This window comes from Rhizoctonia solani, chromosome 6 (assembly GCF_016906535.1).
Source record: "Rhizoctonia solani chromosome 6, complete sequence".
Classification (NCBI taxonomy): Eukaryota; Fungi; Basidiomycota; class Agaricomycetes; order Cantharellales; family Ceratobasidiaceae; genus Rhizoctonia; species Rhizoctonia solani.
Window position 1 is genome coordinate 1180886 of NC_057375.1, and position 17128 is coordinate 1198013.

The 17128-nt window shown below is 47.2% G+C and overlaps 4 protein-coding genes across 4 annotated transcripts; 1 reads left to right on the forward strand and 3 right to left on the reverse strand.

Moving 5' to 3' along the window:
* Positions 1–284: 284 nt before the first annotated feature.
* RhiXN_05812 (uncharacterized protein) lies at positions 285–4858 on the forward strand (the record flags this gene model as incomplete). The annotated part of the gene is made up of 16 exons (XM_043325628.1): positions 285–318; positions 372–538; positions 671–826; positions 878–907; positions 961–973; positions 1025–1157; positions 1204–1270; positions 1323–1379; positions 1432–1474; positions 1525–1564; positions 1665–1747; positions 2721–3290; positions 3317–3846; positions 3895–4368; positions 4444–4508; positions 4549–4858. The coding sequence occupies 16 exons, from the start codon at positions 285–287 to the stop codon at positions 4856–4858; spliced, it is 2772 nt and encodes a 923-aa protein (XP_043181060.1).
* A 2193-nt stretch (positions 4859–7051) lies between these two features.
* Positions 7052–8016, reverse strand: RhiXN_05813 (carbonic anhydrase; the record flags this gene model as incomplete). The annotated part of the gene is made up of 8 exons (XM_043325629.1): positions 7052–7192; positions 7249–7352; positions 7405–7493; positions 7549–7623; positions 7681–7691; positions 7749–7762; positions 7826–7835; positions 7888–8016. The coding sequence occupies 8 exons, from the start codon at positions 8014–8016 to the stop codon at positions 7052–7054; spliced, it is 573 nt and encodes a 190-aa protein (XP_043181061.1).
* Positions 8017–11863: 3847 nt separating this feature from the next.
* On the reverse strand, positions 11864–12658 carry RhiXN_05814 (uncharacterized protein; the record flags this gene model as incomplete). The annotated part of the gene is made up of 6 exons (XM_043325630.1): positions 11864–11893; positions 11944–12058; positions 12109–12230; positions 12283–12374; positions 12434–12566; positions 12614–12658. 6 exons carry the CDS (start codon positions 12656–12658, stop codon positions 11864–11866), a joined length of 537 nt encoding a protein of 178 aa, XP_043181062.1.
* Positions 12659–13806: 1148 nt separating this feature from the next.
* RhiXN_05815 (aquaporin, Major intrinsic protein family) lies at positions 13807–16334 on the reverse strand (the record flags this gene model as incomplete). The annotated part of the gene is made up of 10 exons (XM_043325631.1): positions 13807–14115; positions 14397–14528; positions 14723–14771; positions 14828–14919; positions 14976–15016; positions 15067–15137; positions 15208–15347; positions 15402–15420; positions 15475–15493; positions 16202–16334. The coding sequence occupies 10 exons, from the start codon at positions 16332–16334 to the stop codon at positions 13807–13809; spliced, it is 1005 nt and encodes a 334-aa protein (XP_043181063.1).
* Positions 16335–17128: the final 794 nt, after the last annotated feature.

Below are 17128 nucleotides of genomic sequence, written 5' to 3' on the forward strand. Positions count from 1 at the left end.
AGCATTGAATGTCCGCCTCCTCGCCCCATAGCAACAACGGTTTGCGCCCACAGCTGACATGACGTGTAGCTTCAAATAGTACAAGTACCCAAGAATATTATAGGCTACAGCGCCAAGTCCCCGGTAGACGATGTACATGTAAGTTTCTTGCCCTTTCCAAGGGATTTTTAGGCTTAGGTTTCACTCTTGGCAGTCCATCTTATCTTGTACGCAAGGCTTTGGGTAGCACTGCGTCTGATGATGACGTTGTGTGGACCGTTTTTCGCTTGAATCCTGACCAAAACATGGCTAGCGTTATTTGCCAGTGGTTTTTGCAAGGTTTGCTGAGGGCGGTAAAGACGTCTTCTATGACTGATGCTTAGCTATTTCAGCGGTCCTCTTGTCAACCCAAAGGTTGCTGTACGGCAACTTGAAAGACGAGAGAAGGCTCAAGGCTTACGTTCTTGGAGTCAATGTGATGTGTATGATGCACACATTGTTGCGAACTATCCTCGCTTTCGATTACATCCACGGTGCTCTGGGACAACATATTGCAGCGGTGAGTTAATTATAGAAGTTCGTCCAGAGTCACTATCGGAGTCAATGTCTCTGCTCGTTGACAACAGCAACTACTCTGAGAGAATCTCATCAGTCGTTATGTGCCAGAATAACTGCTAAATTTTGTTCGCAGCCCGGATTTACCCTCCCGGTGATGATCACCATTGAAACTATGGTCATTCAGATATACTTCCTGTTCCGATGTTGGAGTATCATGTCCAAGCGTAAATGGGCTTTTGCGCCTTTGGTAATGATATGGATCTTATCAGGTGTTGCTGGAGTATTTTTTGTGAGCTCCTTTTGTATCTTGCTCCAGGATGAGACGAACTAAATTAAGTAGGCAGTGGCTACGGATTACAGGCCTGATTTGGTAAGTTATAAAGCTATACACTTAATTAATTTAATTAATTCACGTGGAACCAGGTAATGATAACTTGTAAGTTTTTTTTCGAAACCCAATTCGTGTGTGCTAAGAGCGCTCGACCAGTGGCGAGTTGGGTAGGATTATCATTCTCCCTGGACCTTATCATGACTACAATAAGTAAACATCCCCCTTTTCTTCGTCTGCTATCCACCAATACGTTTCACAGCAATGGGCTACCTGATTCAACGACAACGAGGTGGGTTACTGCCCACTAACTATACCATATGCGTGTCTATAACCAGAATTTTCGATAAAACAGAATATAAGGCATATTCTCGAGTGCTCATGAGCATTTGGAATATGCTTTGGGTGAGTTTCGGATCGAGACTTTGAAACCCTTTGGCTCATTGAGCGTGTATAGTTGGCCGCTATACCCCCAATGTTGGCTATGATGGGGTTGATAGTCACTATGTATGTCGTAAGTCATTTCACCTCAGTTGATCTGATACCCGTATTAAAAGCTACCATAGGTTGATTCTAAAAGTTGGGCAATGTTCATCTACGATATTCTCAGTACGCTCTTTCAAAGTACGCTCCAAGAGAAGAATCTGACCGCAATGTAGGCAAACTGTTCATTCTATCCCTCTTGATTGCACTTACTGGGTGAGTTCTTTTCGTGAATCGAAATAAAATGCTCCTTGTGACCTTGTTTTCTTCTTTTGCGTTCACATGGCAATCGGAAATTCTGGACGATGAATTCTAGACGGGAACGTGCTGCAAACAAGTTGAAGGAAACGACCCAAATGGAGCTTGGTCTGGCCGCTGCTAGTTCGGGCTCGAGCCTCGGTCGATCGTCGGGTTGATGTGGGGTTTACGGGGTTCTGGTGAATGCAAAAGATGGAAAGGAAGGATACAAGCTTGAACATAACTTCGATTAAGACAGAATTATAATTCACTTGGAAACGTGGGACCCAGGCTCGGCAGAGTAACTTACGTATTTACATATTTATTTTATTTATTTATTTTATTTACGCTTATACAAATTGAAAGTTCTCACGGCTGAATGGGTATCCACGGGCGTGTACCCACGCCCATAAGTGTATGTATAGACATTCAAACGTCAAACTTTATAGATTCAAGTGACGCGAGGGAGAGTGCTCGGACCTATCCCAATACCATTCAATACTTGTAGCCGTCATAATGAAATCAACCTCATTTCTGATTGCGCCCAGTGGTAATCAGCGATCAACCACATGTCGAACTTGAAAATCTAAAAAGAAATCACTCTAGTTGAGTGAGAATCAACGAAAATTCACCAGCTACGACGGTTTTCTACGAGCAGGCATAGCTCAGGAACAGACGTGGTACCTGGAGTTTTAAGCTTCCTGTGACGTACGTTACATGGTCATTTATCTCAGAGATTCCAAATTTGGCCAGCCACGTCAAGGAAACAGGGACCAGTCGGTAAGCGCCGATACGGTGAAATAACTACAAGTGTGGCACATGGTCTTTCCCATCGTAGTGTTTGACGTCTCCCCCGCACACGCACCCGGTCGAACAAGGTAGGAGTAGCAAACACCAGTGCCACGTAACAAACGACCAAGCGAGAATAAGGAGGAACGTCGCATGTGTATCGGACTGTAACAGAACTTCTCGTGGGGTTGAAATAGCTCATTTGGGATAAATATGTAAGTTGATGTGCCAGCGCAAAGTTGGCAACGGAGCTTCCTGTTACTAAACTTATTCGCAAAGATACTCTCAGGATAAATAGCCTCAGCCCACCATGGAATCGAGCTCCTCTCGCGCTGACATTGATCAGCCCCCACCTCGCTCTGCTGCGGAGATGAAACCAAGGCAACTACAGGATGTTTTATTGTACTTTTGGCGGCTGTCTTGTCTGTCGTGTGGCACCGGAGACAGCGCTGGCGGCGGGCTCGTCCATGGCTCACAAAACTCCGAGCTGAAGCTGCGAATAAGATCGAAAAGGAGCGATCCGACATTCACAAAGAAACTACACGGTCTAATGACATCAAGGAGGCGCCCAAAGATGTGCCCAAGGACAAGGCCAGCGAGAAGGAAAGAAAGGGAAAGGAACGTAACATTCCGGCTGAAACCAAGAGCGACGGGAGTTCTGTAGGGAAACGCGCCAAGGAACGGCGACGGCGTGGAAGGGAGTCAAAGCCTACTCGTACGGCGTCTGCAGCCCTCATTAGCAACTCTCAAACCCGACCGCCTGCTAATCAACTTAATGAAACTCACGCCCAACCCTCGCATAACTCCCCTTCGTCGCCGTTCCTTGTCCCATTGCCCCCTTCTCCTGTACTGCCCCAGCGGATTCATCCATGCCTCCTACTCTTTTGCTATCTCCAACCTCCCCTATTTCGACTTCGTTTAGTACACTCACTGAAATTACAGTAACCACACCTACGACATCAACTTCCACTTCTCCAGCACCAACTCCTCCTGCGTTTCTGACCAATTCAAACGCAAACGCAAAGGTGCCCAGTTCCAAATTACCTGCTTTTCCGCCTGCATCGCCTCTTCCGCCCAATCTGGCGCGCAAACCACCACCGCTAGTTCGCAAATCAACCCCTTCGCTGACGTCAATCAACACTGGCTGGTTGAATCGAAAGCCGTCGTTTAATGCCGAACGAAGAGGTAGCAAAGAAAGCGAAGAGGTTGAGTTTCCCACTCTCAATCACTGGACCACGGCGGGAAAGGACGAGTCCTCGGGAAGGCCAAAGGCTGGCAGAAAACCCAGTGATGCCGCGCGTAAAGATCAACCTGGACGGGGCCGAAAACCGAGCGACTCCAAAAAGGCCGGTAATTTGTCGACCCCAGAGTCAACCCAGATCGCCTCGCTCAAAGGAGCCTTGGAAGCTGCCCGATTGAGAGAAGAAGAAGTTGCCGAAGAAAGACGGACGTGGCAAAAAAAGGAACGAGAGGTACATATATTCCGTTCATTTAAAGACTGCATATTGAGACCGTATTAGTTGCAAACCCAAGTAAACCAACTTTCTCACCAATTGCACGCGCTCACTGTTGCTTTCGCGACTGGCGGAGGACAAGGGTACCCACCGTATGGTTACGGGTACGGAACAGCATATGACCCATCTCAGCCAACGACACCGATCAGTAAACCCGAACTTCCGTCATCTGAACAGGCACCCACGGTCGATCAATCTCACACGCCTAAGGATCCGCTGGGTTCTGTCGTTCCGCCTTCTCCGGCCGGTACCACTCGGACGCCTGGGCCTGCATATCCGACGCCCTACCCGTATCATCCCTATGCCCAATACCCACTGTTCGTGCCTCCTCAGCCGCATCCTCAATCCCAAATGATAATGGCTTCAACGCCCATGATGTCGCCCCCAGCCCAACACGGAAATATGTCCCCGCCTCAAGCATCGCCATACCTCTTTTCTGCACACCCATGGAATGCGATACACCGAGGGGAAGCCCCATGCGTTCGCCGGTTCATTCGATACCAGGGATGATGCATCCTATTCCGGGCCGCCACCCATACTCTGGGTTCTATACAGGATCCCCAAGACGTGGCGGTTCAAGGCCGCGACGTCAAGGCACGGGGACGCCGAGCACTCCGAGCGTAGGGAGCGTTGATGATTCTCTACCTCTCCCTACTCCAGACACTACCCTCCCTGGTGCAAGTGCAGATGCCTGGGTCCCTCCCCGAGAAGATTACGTACCCTCCGAGAGGATTATGTCCCGATCCCTCCCCCTCCGTCTGGAATCAAGCGTGAACGCGAGCCCGAGACCGATGAAGCGCTCAGTTCGAGCGAAGATGAATCAGACGAAGATTCAGTCATTTTCGAGGATGGTTCCGTTGGTGATTCGGTTAATCTATCTCTGCATGGGGGAGATGGCCTGAGAGACAAGGGCAAGGACCTGGAGGTTGCTGCACCAGTGAGGATTCGAGTTGGGGAAGAGATCATGTAACGGAAAGTTGGAAGACCCGGCGCGCAGTCGGATAATCACAGAACGGACTATACACGTATGTTTATTCACATGGAAATTTTTGTTATAATATTTTATCGTCGTATGTGCTTTTGCTTTTGCTTTTTTTTTTTTTTGCTTTTGTATCGGACTGGTTTGTTCGTTTCTGTAGCCGCGTAGATGCAAGTAAATAACACTGAAATCTTAGAGTCGAATAGAGCTTAGGAGGATTGGCGCGAGCAGGTCGAACCCTCTGGATTCCAACCACAACCACGGCCAGTATTGAGCCCTTTAGAGAAAGCAGAATTCTAGATCCGCCTCCACCCAATATATCAAGTATTTAGGACATGGCCGAGTTAGAGTTCACAACTCAACCCAATGACCATGATTATGACCCATTGCAGGCGCGCTTAGTGGTGTTAAGTCTGTGTATTACAAAATCCTTGTAGTACTTAATCTGCGGCCTTCCCGCTACCGTTTCCGTGATGATTTTTGCAAGATGACACCACCAGAGAATTTCTTGAGATATTGCTCCAATAAATAAATAAATGCTTCTGTTACAATATCTCACCCCAAGATCTTCAAACCATCTACCCGGTGTTGCCCACATATGCTTAAGGGTAGTATTTTGCTACCCTAATTTCCCCAACGTCGCCAACTAGCTTTGGATTGGTGGAGAAGTCAACAGGACGTTATATTTGGCTCATTATTGGCCACAAGTAGAAGGAAAGAGAGTGAAAGGCTTGCAACAGGAGCCTGAGGTTTAGAAAGGGAGAAATAGACACGCCTCTCGTAGGCTGCCATCACTGTTGAATTGAAAATGAGTGTACCTATTTAGAATTAGTGTGCTAGAACAGTCCATCTTTTTCTGGATGCGAGAGTGCAGAAATGGCTACCAGGACACCAGGGGTTTAGCATCCGAGTGCTTCAAGTGGCTTAGTCCTGCATAGGAGTTAATAATCAATAGTACTCACACAACGGACTGGGGCAGCCGGTAAGTAGCTGATCATTTAGTCTATCAAACTCCCATTATCAAACTCAAGAATTAACTTTGGGGCTTCGAATACGCGCGATATATGATACTGTTCACAACTCCCACGATATTGGAAATGACTCGAGTGTGGACGGGCCTGTCTTTGACTAAAATCGTTGTAAGTAAGGGGGACACCATATAGCAAACCGCGCAGAAGGAGCAACCTTCGCGTGGAGCTCTGGCTAGTAAACCAATAAGCCCAGGCAATACGTGAGTCACGCGCTAAGGCTGATGGAACCATTACAGGATGCCCAATTGGAGGATTGACACATGTTCGCTGACTCTGCATATATCAACTACTACAGTCTCAGTATCAATGGACTATATGATCGGTAGGTATATGGAAGTACTAAAGAGAACACGGGACTCGGGAGCACAACACCTCTTTACACAATAAGAGTTCAACAGTTCCTCATGTCCAAAGCTCTCTTTCCAGTCGACTTCGACCAAGCCCAACGGCTACTAAATAGGACCCATAAATTCTTCAGGTTCATCCCTCGAGAGCTCTATTACTCTGGCGGCCGCTTCGTTGGCTGGCTACACGTCCAGGCACTTGATTATGCTGTCACAATATCCTAACATCGATGGGCCATCACACAAAGACGTCACTTTTGGTACGGATACATTAAGGTTATACTATCCTCATTTGCTCACAATACCATAGGTCACTTGTTTGATATTTACTCCCGAGGGAATTCCGTTTCATGATGAGCTTCCAGACAAGTATGGCTTGGTGTCCAAATTTAATGGGATGTCGGGGTACGTTTGTGCAACCGAGTCGACTAAAAATCATTACCGACAACTAGATCATTGTTGTACATGCAGAAAGAAGACATATTCGTATCTGACCCAAGATTTTTGCATGAAGCCTCGTCAAGGGAGTAGATGTAGTTAGACCAACGAATCAGCGCGAAACCTTCCTACATTGGTCATGGCTAAACAGGGCTTGGTTAGTCGCGGTCCCCCCTATAGTGTAGACCAGCCAAATTATATTAAGAACTTGAATGTCATGGGGAGCTAAAAAAAAAATGAGAAATAATTGTAAAAGATTCCTCCAGGATGTGTTCCGGGAGAATTCATCAAACGAACATAATAGGTGATCCCCAAATCCAAAAAGATATCAAAAGGTACATGGAACCTGAGCACATTAAAAATGCAATTCTTCAAGGGTAAACCTGCTTCACGCTGTCTCTCCCCCCGTTGGTTCCGATATTGTAGATATATCCAGAAACCTTGGCGTTGGGCTTGAGGAGAGGGTGGTGTGTCACGAGAGCAACATCGTCGAGGACAGATTCCGTGTAGTTCTTTATGTGCTAATTGTTAGCTAATCGCCAGTTTGGAACTACTGTGGAAGACATACCTTGGTCCGAATAGGAAGGAAACTCATTTGGTTGAGCATGTACGTACGAGTGAGGTCGTCTTTCTTATAAAGGGCCCTACGCATGCCTTCTTCCGACTTGTCGGCTTAAACATTGTATGAGACATTACTTCTGCACTCTGCATGAGAAATACGTACCCATTCCGCAATCGGTGTGATGTATAACGTATACTTCGCTTGTTCCTAGGAACTCCTGGCTTACCATAACCGATCGAAGAGCTTCCTTACTGGGAAACGATAGATGTATAAGCTAATGGAAGAATTAACCTCTCATAAACTTACGCCCGACCCCCAGCATTACGAATAATATAAGAAGTAGAACTTGAAAGCTTAAGCTGCTTTAACAGAAAATCGACGCTGAGGGGGGAGAGAGGTTTAGTGTTTGTTCGGGACGGTATCTATCAATAAACGTACTTGATGCGTGGCTATCGAGTAAAGGAAGTTAGTATTGAAGCCTAATTGATATCGATTGGTGAACTTACATCCATACAAGTAACTAATTGACGTTGATGCTTCAGGATCAAACAAGTCACTAAAATAGCGGCCTAAAATCACTAACCAACTGCAACCTGCAAGGTAGGCGGTCAGCACAACATCATAGGCAACTTGGATATGACGCACCTTTGTACCATCTGCTCTAGTAGCTAAGGCGACTCTGTCATTGTGTGCGTGATCAATAGTAGCGGGGGACGCGATTACAGATAGAGCAAGGACGAAGAGCGAAGCAACGGCACGAATGTTAAGCAGCATCCTACGAACACATATGGTTAGGAGGTGCTTCGGTCCATCTGGCCTGAGAGTAGATGTACCTAAGCAATGTATATGTTATGCAACGGGAAGTGATGTTGAGGAATCGATGTCAGGTTCGTGACTATTTCCTCTCGTATTTAAACTTGACATGTCTGGAAGCCGCTGGAATTCGATACTACCAGCGAGGCACAGTCCCCAGCGAAACGCGGGCTGGTCGTATGGAATAGACTTGGCGAGCTCTCATGCCTTTCAGCTCAAAGCTCAAGCCAAGCGCGCATTTACTCATAGCAATCACGGAGTTTCAGCGAGCAGAAGCGGCTGCAATCTTTATGTGACCAGATACCGGATCCAATTGGCAAATAGTTTGATATTCTAGGAACGAGCTAATTGGCAATTGGAAACACCATTTGAGTCAGCCGCGGTACCGCGGCAATGGCGGAATACTAGTCCATTACTGCCAGAGCGAAGAGCATAGGCCTGGCTGACAACTTCTATTGATTATATAGGCTGTACGTAGCCAGATAGATTGCATTGTCGTCTCTTATTCGATCTTTGACTCGTCACCCATCCATCTATCCCCTCTTCACATTGGCAGGCGCATATACATCGCCACATTCCAGTTCGTGACTATTTGTCTTCCATTATATCATAATATTGCGAGGCTGAATATTTTATATGGTTTCCAGAAGGCCCTTGCTCATGCGAGCCAAGCTATGGAAAGGTACGGTCGAAGCTGTGAATCCTCCGCTCATTGCTTGTGAACTGGACTTGCTCTTTTCCGATACCGGCGGAGGCTCATCGTATCGGTAGATATTATTGATTGAAGCAACCGCGGCTCTCCGCGGGGCTATAACGTGTGGCTCTTAATTCGGATAAGAACGGAATGTTGGTTGGCGCCAAGAAACAAATAAGGCACGTCTGTTAGTAGGGAGAGTCCAGGCCTCCCACCAATTACAAGCTCGTTGGGAACATGTACAACGTGTCAAAGGTCTCTCGTACATAGAGATATGTTGTACACAAACCAATGCTACCATTTTGAGGTGATCATGACGAGCACTTGGCCACCCTCTGATACATACATGTGTGCGGTGCATTCAGCCAAGGTACACAGCAGCATAGTGGCTGTACACATACCGGAGCTGCCGACTCCTCACCAGGTATCTTATCTGAGTCCAAACGTCTTGACAAGAGCCATCGTTTGTTAAATAAGCCAAATGTTTATAAGTTAGTCTATCGTTTATTCAGTTTACGTGGTTCTGGGGCACACATTTGAACTTAAAATTCCCCATGATTATAGCCAGTTCATGACCGCTTTCCTATCATCTCTTGTCATGCTTACAGTGACATATTCTGGAGGCTTGACACATTTAAAACTTAGCTATAGTACAAGCGCATTAAATCATTGTTTCGTACATACATAGATAACAGCACCGATTTGATCACTTTGACCATCTTAGATATGGTGCAAGTTTCAAATCCTTTGTGACTTGAAGTATATTGTGTGCCCGCATAGCTATGAGAAACAAGTCATTATTATATATTATGGTAATAACAGCGCTATATCTCATAGCTATAGGAGTGCGATAGATAAAGCGGCGAACAGGGTGGCGATGAGGAGGCTGATCACGTGAGTGCATAGTGTCTCGGTCCAAGATGATCTTAACTATATATAGTAAGGAACTTTCGCTCCCTTCCGATCTTTGTCTCTTTACCTCAACCGAACACATTAGTTGTTCTTTACCTTGTGATCACATCGATCCGAAGACACATATTCTTCACACTTCGGATCATTAGCACCAATGGGCGAAATGCTCGAGGGGTTAGCGCAGCTCCAACAGTGTTTGTTCTATTCAGATTGCACTCTCCAATTTCCGCGAGAACTTTCCTTCATCTAGCACAACCCCTACGCGCCCCCTATCGCATACTATCGAGGTTCCCGAACATAATCCTAGCACAGCCTGCCATTTAGTCTCCATTGCTCCACCCTTCTACCGCAGCTGACAGCCACTGTGGGTCGTTCGCGAGACCACGGGACCACCCCATCCGCCTCGTGCCTGGTGTTCGGCGTCTATTGTATTGGGTCCCTTTTCTTTGACTTGCCAGGTGATTTGTACCTTGGCGTACCCGACCGACTACTAGGTGTAGCCAGCCGTATTATTTCTTCCGAAGCGAGTCCTTCGCACAGAGAATCACCAACGCGAATCAACACCCCCGCACTGCGGCCATGACTACCAATGAAGAACCTAGATCCCAACTACAGATGAGTCCAACTCCCACAGGTGCACTCCACCATGTTGTTAGTCATTCATAGCAGCTAATCGATGTCATGGTTGGTACCAGAAGAAGAAAACCCGCAACTCGACTGATCCAGAGTCACAGGAACCCCAGGAGGGGAAAGGAGGTGACTGGAATGGTGTGCGTGCAAATCAGAACAGTTCAAGTAATAACCAAGTGTGTCCTAACTGGCATCGCAGAATGCGTGTGCAGAGGCCTGCGATTGTGTATGCACGGTCCTGCAATGTATAACAACTGCCTTTTGTTACCTTTCATGTGTTGTAGTGATTGATAAGCGAGAGCTAGTCTCCCGTCCTTTTATTGGGGTCATTGGGGTCAGAGTTTATGCAAAGCGTTAATACATTGCTATGATTTTCCGGTATACATAGTTCGGATAGATTTAAAAGCATTGGCATTGATTGGAAGTAAACTTGTCATAAAGTTGTTAAAGGGAGGCACTCTATAATTCTTGTAACAGGTTCGATAGTATGTTTGTACGCAACAAACAAAGTGATGAGCCGAGTGGCGACGAAGTGGCGGGTCACGCGGACGTGAATCATGAGATTTCTCAGATAGAGACCATTCATATCACGACCTGAAGCCTCTAAAAGGAGTTTTGTCCTATCAAATATAAGCTCTACTTCGCACCACATATTCCTAACATAGCCTGAACTTTATCCATTACCCCTTCCACTATAGCCACCAATAGGCTGTAGTAGCGGTGCGAACAAATATTACAATATTTCCCATTTCATATAAAAAATCGGACTCGTTCTCAAGACTAACCTACCCCGCATCGTGCCTGGTTATTGGGCGTCTATCTTATTGCGATAATTTGCTCTTTGACTTATGAGGCAATTGATGGTTTACTGCACCCTTGCCGACCGCGAAGCGTAGTCAAATGCAGCATTTCTTTTAAAGCGAGTCTTCCTTCGTGCAGAGGTGGATTGCAACTAACCTATATCTCTTACGCTCTGACCATGACCACGAATGAAGAGCCCAGGCCTCAAGCTGAGATGAGCCCTACCCCTACAGGTAAACTCTGCCGTATCACGTGTTGCCTATAACCGTTAATTGAGACGGGACTCAGTATCAGACGAAGAGAAGGCACGCCACGGTCGATCCAGAATCACAAGAACACCAACAAGGAGAAAAGGAAGGCTGTAATTGGTGCGTGCAAGAAACTCGAGCGACGATCAAGTCCACCCTAACAGTGCCATAGATCGCATGTGCACAGGCTTGTAGTGTGTTCGCAGTCCTTCAATGCATAACAGGCTGCGTGAGACTGGGTTTCGTATGTTCCGGTAATTGATAAGTGGATACCCATACCCCTCATTGGGTTTGGGTTATCGAGGTTGGGATTATGGGTGGTGCTGATTTAGGCTCTAAGAATGTTTCGGACACACGTACCTCGGATTAGATTTACGGAAATTTCCGCTGTCTGCAAATAAAACTTGTCGTAGGGTTTTTTTAAAGCGAGCCTCTCTCGCCAACGTGGGGGGACTCGTAGATTCAAAGGGTGATCGATACAGGCACAATCGATATGGCCGGTACATCACCTCGATAGTTCCGCCTACATAAAATACTGTGCACCTGCCCCACCCTACATCGAGGTTAGCTCACGTGGTCAACAAGCCGAAGAGCGCGACCCACTATTCGTCGTAACGGCATTCCCCTATCGCGTTCATTCTCAGGTGCAGGGCCGTAGTCAATGAAATCTCTTGTTCCGTCCTCGTGGAATCGCATGATAGAGGCCAGATTACCACATCTACGGTGACAGTTAGGAGCGCAGCGTTTTTGTTCAAAATAACACCGTACCGGTAGCAATAGTTTGGCGCCGACCAAACTGTCACCAGTGAAGTGTTGAACATGTATTTGTGGCCTTCCTGTACCAGTTGGTGCGCGCGAGCAATCAATTTGAGCCCGTTTACGTGATTGAACTAGGGGTATATATTATCAGAGGCTCTACATAGCAGCATGGCGTCAACCTACCTCGCGTGTCACATTGCCTCCGAATAACCAACCTGCACCCCTTGGGCTCACTGCCCATGCAGGAATCATCATCGGGTCCGACCACATAAGATCTGAGCCACACAGCATATTACGAATCGGCCCTTCCGGGGGGAAAGAAAGTTGGACGAACCGCAAAATGCACCCTCATGGGGGATCTCCTGGGCTCGTGTCAGAACGCGGATTTGGTCGAGTGTTCGGATATCGGGTGATAGTCCTCCGTGTACGCACAAGACCTCGCCATCGATAAATCTATTGGGTTCAGACTCTCGTGGTTAGAAGGCAAATCGGAGAAATTGTAAGGAGCTCGTACTGCCGCGAGGTTGAGGTAATCAAGGTAGTGCAACAGGCCTTCCATACTGACGAGCTACCATACTTTTGTTGGCATTCGTCTGCGTATGGATTTGAGATCGCACCTCAAGCGCAAGCCAGAATGGGTTACACACCATAAAAGCCGTATACTTGTGATCTGGCGACTCTCATGGTTTCCACGTAATAACGTCACTTTATCGGGATACCTAGGAGCGCATTCGAGAAGTGTTAATTCCACGAGTTGATTTCTTGGAGAAAAACTCCACCTTGCCTTGAGTGCGAGAAGCAGATACGGTCTCGAGACTATAGTTGCCCCGATCTACAAAATCACCCTAGGGGGCCACCTCAATATGGGGTTTGAGCTATGGATGTTATCAAACGAACCATAAAAATGTATTTTGTATCCGGAACCATCCCGCCCTTTCTCAACAATTCTAATAAATCCCAAAACTGCCCATGAATATCACCCACATATCGTCACCGGACTGGCAATAGGCTGAATGTTTCCCTCTTCTATAAGTATCGCTCTAACTCGATTGCACAAAGCAGTAATATCAGCCTCAGGGAGGTGTTGACATTTCATTAAATGGGGGAGCCACTGGTCGGGATGCATTGGCGGTAAGGTGCGAAAGGTGTGGTTGTTACATTCTGGACACGTAACCCTGGCTAGGTGTGTTACACGGGGGCGGTGTTACATATGGGTCGCACCTCGATGCTCAAACCCATCCAGGAACACCCGGGGTTAGCGAAAAATCATCCGACTGGTGGTATTGCTTCCACTGTATCTGCACGGCCTTCTCTGTTCTCGCGCATATGTGCCTTGCGGCCATGAATCCACTATTGTGAACAGAAGATCGATCCCACACGTGGCCGCAGTACCAGTGGGTTTCATCCGGGTACTCTCGTTGCTGGGATCCCCCAGGGTGCGGTTCAAACTCTCAAGAGTCCCAAAGTCGCCCGCCATAATAACATATATTACAGAACAATGATAATAGCACTCAATAATAGCTTATACAAGAGCAGCAAATAGATTACAATGGCTAGCAATGAGGGCAAAGCGGTATGGCGAAGTGAGCTAAGCCAAGGAACACTCCGATCAGATCCCGTAATGGAAGTAGAAATACTAGAATGCCCACCAAGCTAGTTGAATAGAAAAAAGTGCAGGTGGACCAATGGAATATGATAATGCTCTAGTTATGTTTCTTCTTCCTCGGGTTTGCGACTGGCCTCCTGGGAAGTTCGCGTCGATGTTTCAACCCAGGCTTGAACGCTATTTTGACCCCTTTCATATATGGAGTGTCCGAGTCTAGGGGAAGGTCTCAATATGCTGTCTAGCGCGTCATCCGTGACGAGCTTCAGACGATTTGGTCCAAGCATGACCTTGGAGCCTCTCCCCGGAGCTGGTTCACTGATAGACGATGGTATTAGATCCGCCGAAGGAAGTTCGACCAATGCTGCAGACTCGGTCGCTTTCGGAGCAGCACGAGATGGAGACTTGTTTGTCTGAGGAAACACGAAAGATACGTCCGCTTGGTGATGTATTAAAAGGAGATTTTGCCTGATCCGGTGTAAGCGTAGACATTGTAACAGAAGATGAGCTGGTGCTGTCGTATGAAGCGTTGGGCTGCAGTGGAGGTCGCTGCTGTCCCTCCATTGTTTTCTGCGCACAGCAGAGGATGCTCTGGTGTGAAAGAAAGGTAATAGACTTGGCAGCTCAACCGGCCCCGCAGAACCGAATATAAACAAGCCCCGGTGGCCACTTGTAAATCTAACCTCGGACACACCGTACGGTTCTTCTGCATACCGGCGGGGTCTGGATCTGGAGCTATGGGGCCTGAAGATCGACGGGCACTGCCACTCAGGAGCGCAAGAGTTTCCTTTTGCGCCAGATACGAGGTTTCATTCCCAGGACTGGCCTGATTAAACAGAAAGGTCTCGATCGGAGAACCGCTTCGTACGAAATACACGCTGCACACGGCACAACTAACTTGATTCAGGTTCGAGACTATACTCAAAGATGTATTTAATGGCTTATTCATTTGCAAACTTCTGTCAAAACTGAGTTCTTCCAGCGAACCGCTTCGACAATTGATTCGGGGTCCTAACCGACCGTGTTCGATACACCATTCTCTGCGGCCTCAATTGGGTCCTTTCTAAACCTTATACGACGAGGGGCGTGAGCAGTTCGGCTCGGTCGCTCGATCAACCAACATACCTATGATAATACGAGTACAAAATATTCCCCTCGCTTGGGTAAAGGAGGAGATCGTAAATCGTTGCTGCCACGAGGCCAACGAATGGTCCCATCTAGGTAGGTTTGTACGTAATCAGAACCCATGCTCCATGATACGCCTCAAACTTACGATGGGTGCGTAGAGCCAATATTGGGCACGATAATTCCATACTAGAAATAGCTGTTAAATGCGGAGCTCCAAGGCGAGAACTAATACTTACCATCACGACCGTAACCCACAAACCAGCAGAGCAAACGAGGTCCAAGGTCACGAGCGGGATTCAAAGCAAACCTAAATGTATGACCAATACATTATTAATTATCTGGGACGTGGTTGGCTCTCACGAGTATGCCGTACATACCCGGTCTGAGAGCCGATACTCGCACTGGCTGACAAGAGTACCATGAACAATGCGAGGGGAACAATGAACCCAGGAACTGCTCCATTCCGTTTATCCGTGACCGCAAGGACGACGAATACCAGTAGGAAAGTCCCGAGTGCCTAAGAGTGCCGTCAACCACCTCAACTAATCAGGCTATTTATATATGTGCATACCTCATTGTAAAACATAGTGCTATACATCATGTTTAGCACCTGCATACAACCAGCGGAAAGATCATAAACTTACCGTTGGTCATGTAGTCGGCCTGTATGACGATGGCAATGAGCTCCGGCGTTACGGGGCAAGGATAATCTATTACGCACCGGGAATGTTGCAAAAGACTAGCAGTACCCGGAACACTTCTCACACTACCGCCCTCGTAGATGTTGATAGCAATATGGGTTTGCATATATGAGTGCAGCTCCGACACATGCACCCAGTACCTGTGCTAGCATAGCCAGGAACCTTTTCCAAGAAAATCCACGGAAGATCGCTTGTACAAGTGTTACGGCCGGTTGAGATGACCCCCCTGGAAGAACACCATCAGCCAACTTCTATATGAAGGAGAAGATAAACCATACAGAGATTCCGGACGAGACCCAAGCACCAAGTGCCAACCCTGTTCCCCACGCCAAGGACACAGTGGCGTAATTCTATTCGGTGGACTAATGTGAACTATGCAATCAGTTTTTACTGCGATGAATACTCACCCCTTTAGGTGGATGAAACTTGCGGTGAAGACGTCAACGTGCTTTGGCAGTTGACACCGAGACCGATTATCATGAAGAGCATCGTCTGAAACATGGGGCAACAGTCAAAATCAGCTAAAACAATAAACACACTACTCACGCCGATGAACTCCGCCGAAGTTCACGGATGATCGACCTGACAGAGGATGCGGGGTTGAGCCGCCTCTACGGTTTCGTGAGACGCGACGGCTGTCCTGCTGGGATAATGGTGGTATATAGCATACTGTTTAGGGCTGTGGTTCGATGGAGACGACATCGACGTTGGTGAGATGGGTGACGACGATTGGCGATTAATTCGTGCGCCTGATCGGGTGAGGTGGCAAGTCGAATAGGGCGTGGAGGAGGAATGGTAGCCATATTCTAAGGAGCTGAGGGAAAAAATAAAGAAAATACAATATAAAATTCAAACAATGGGCTAGTGGGATGGCTTGAGAGGAACTGCAGTGAGAGACATTGTATGCGCAATGCACTTGTTATATGCGTGGCCCAATGGCTCATCTTGGCCAGTGACGTCGTATACATTCTTGTCTTCTCTTTGCGTCTGAAAAAAGGCATCTTCCTTTGAGGATTTAGTCATATCTCGACCGACCAGATTTGGAGTACCCGTTGCTCTACTAATTCAATTCACGAGAGCTCCACAACCTGAACTTTATTACTCGTCGGCACCCATGATACTTGAGGTTCTTATTGAATAGTGCTAGTAATAGTAACTAATCCAATTGTAAATTAAGAGTAACCCAGACATTTGACGCGTCGAATCTCAAATCCATTTCTGAAATCAGATACGCAAAGTCATTTATATAATCACATCAGGGGATGCCATTGAGCGACTGCAAGTGTTACTAATGATTCCGTCTACACCTGGCGTGGTAGCTTGTCAATAGTAGGGCTCCGTTAGTATGGGTATTAAACATATCAAGCAGCAATCCATTGTGAACCGAAAGAACACCATGATTGGAGGGAAGCAATAATGTATATCCCGATGCTTCTTCTTCGAAGTACCTCGTGCACCATGGATAGCGGATCATAGAGGCACCCGCCGGAAATCCGACAACTGCGCCGTTTGCTTGATAACCATGTGTGTGTGTTAAAATCAATTGATTACCAGTTTTGCGGCTCCCAACTTGGGTAGACTCCTTAATATGAATGGT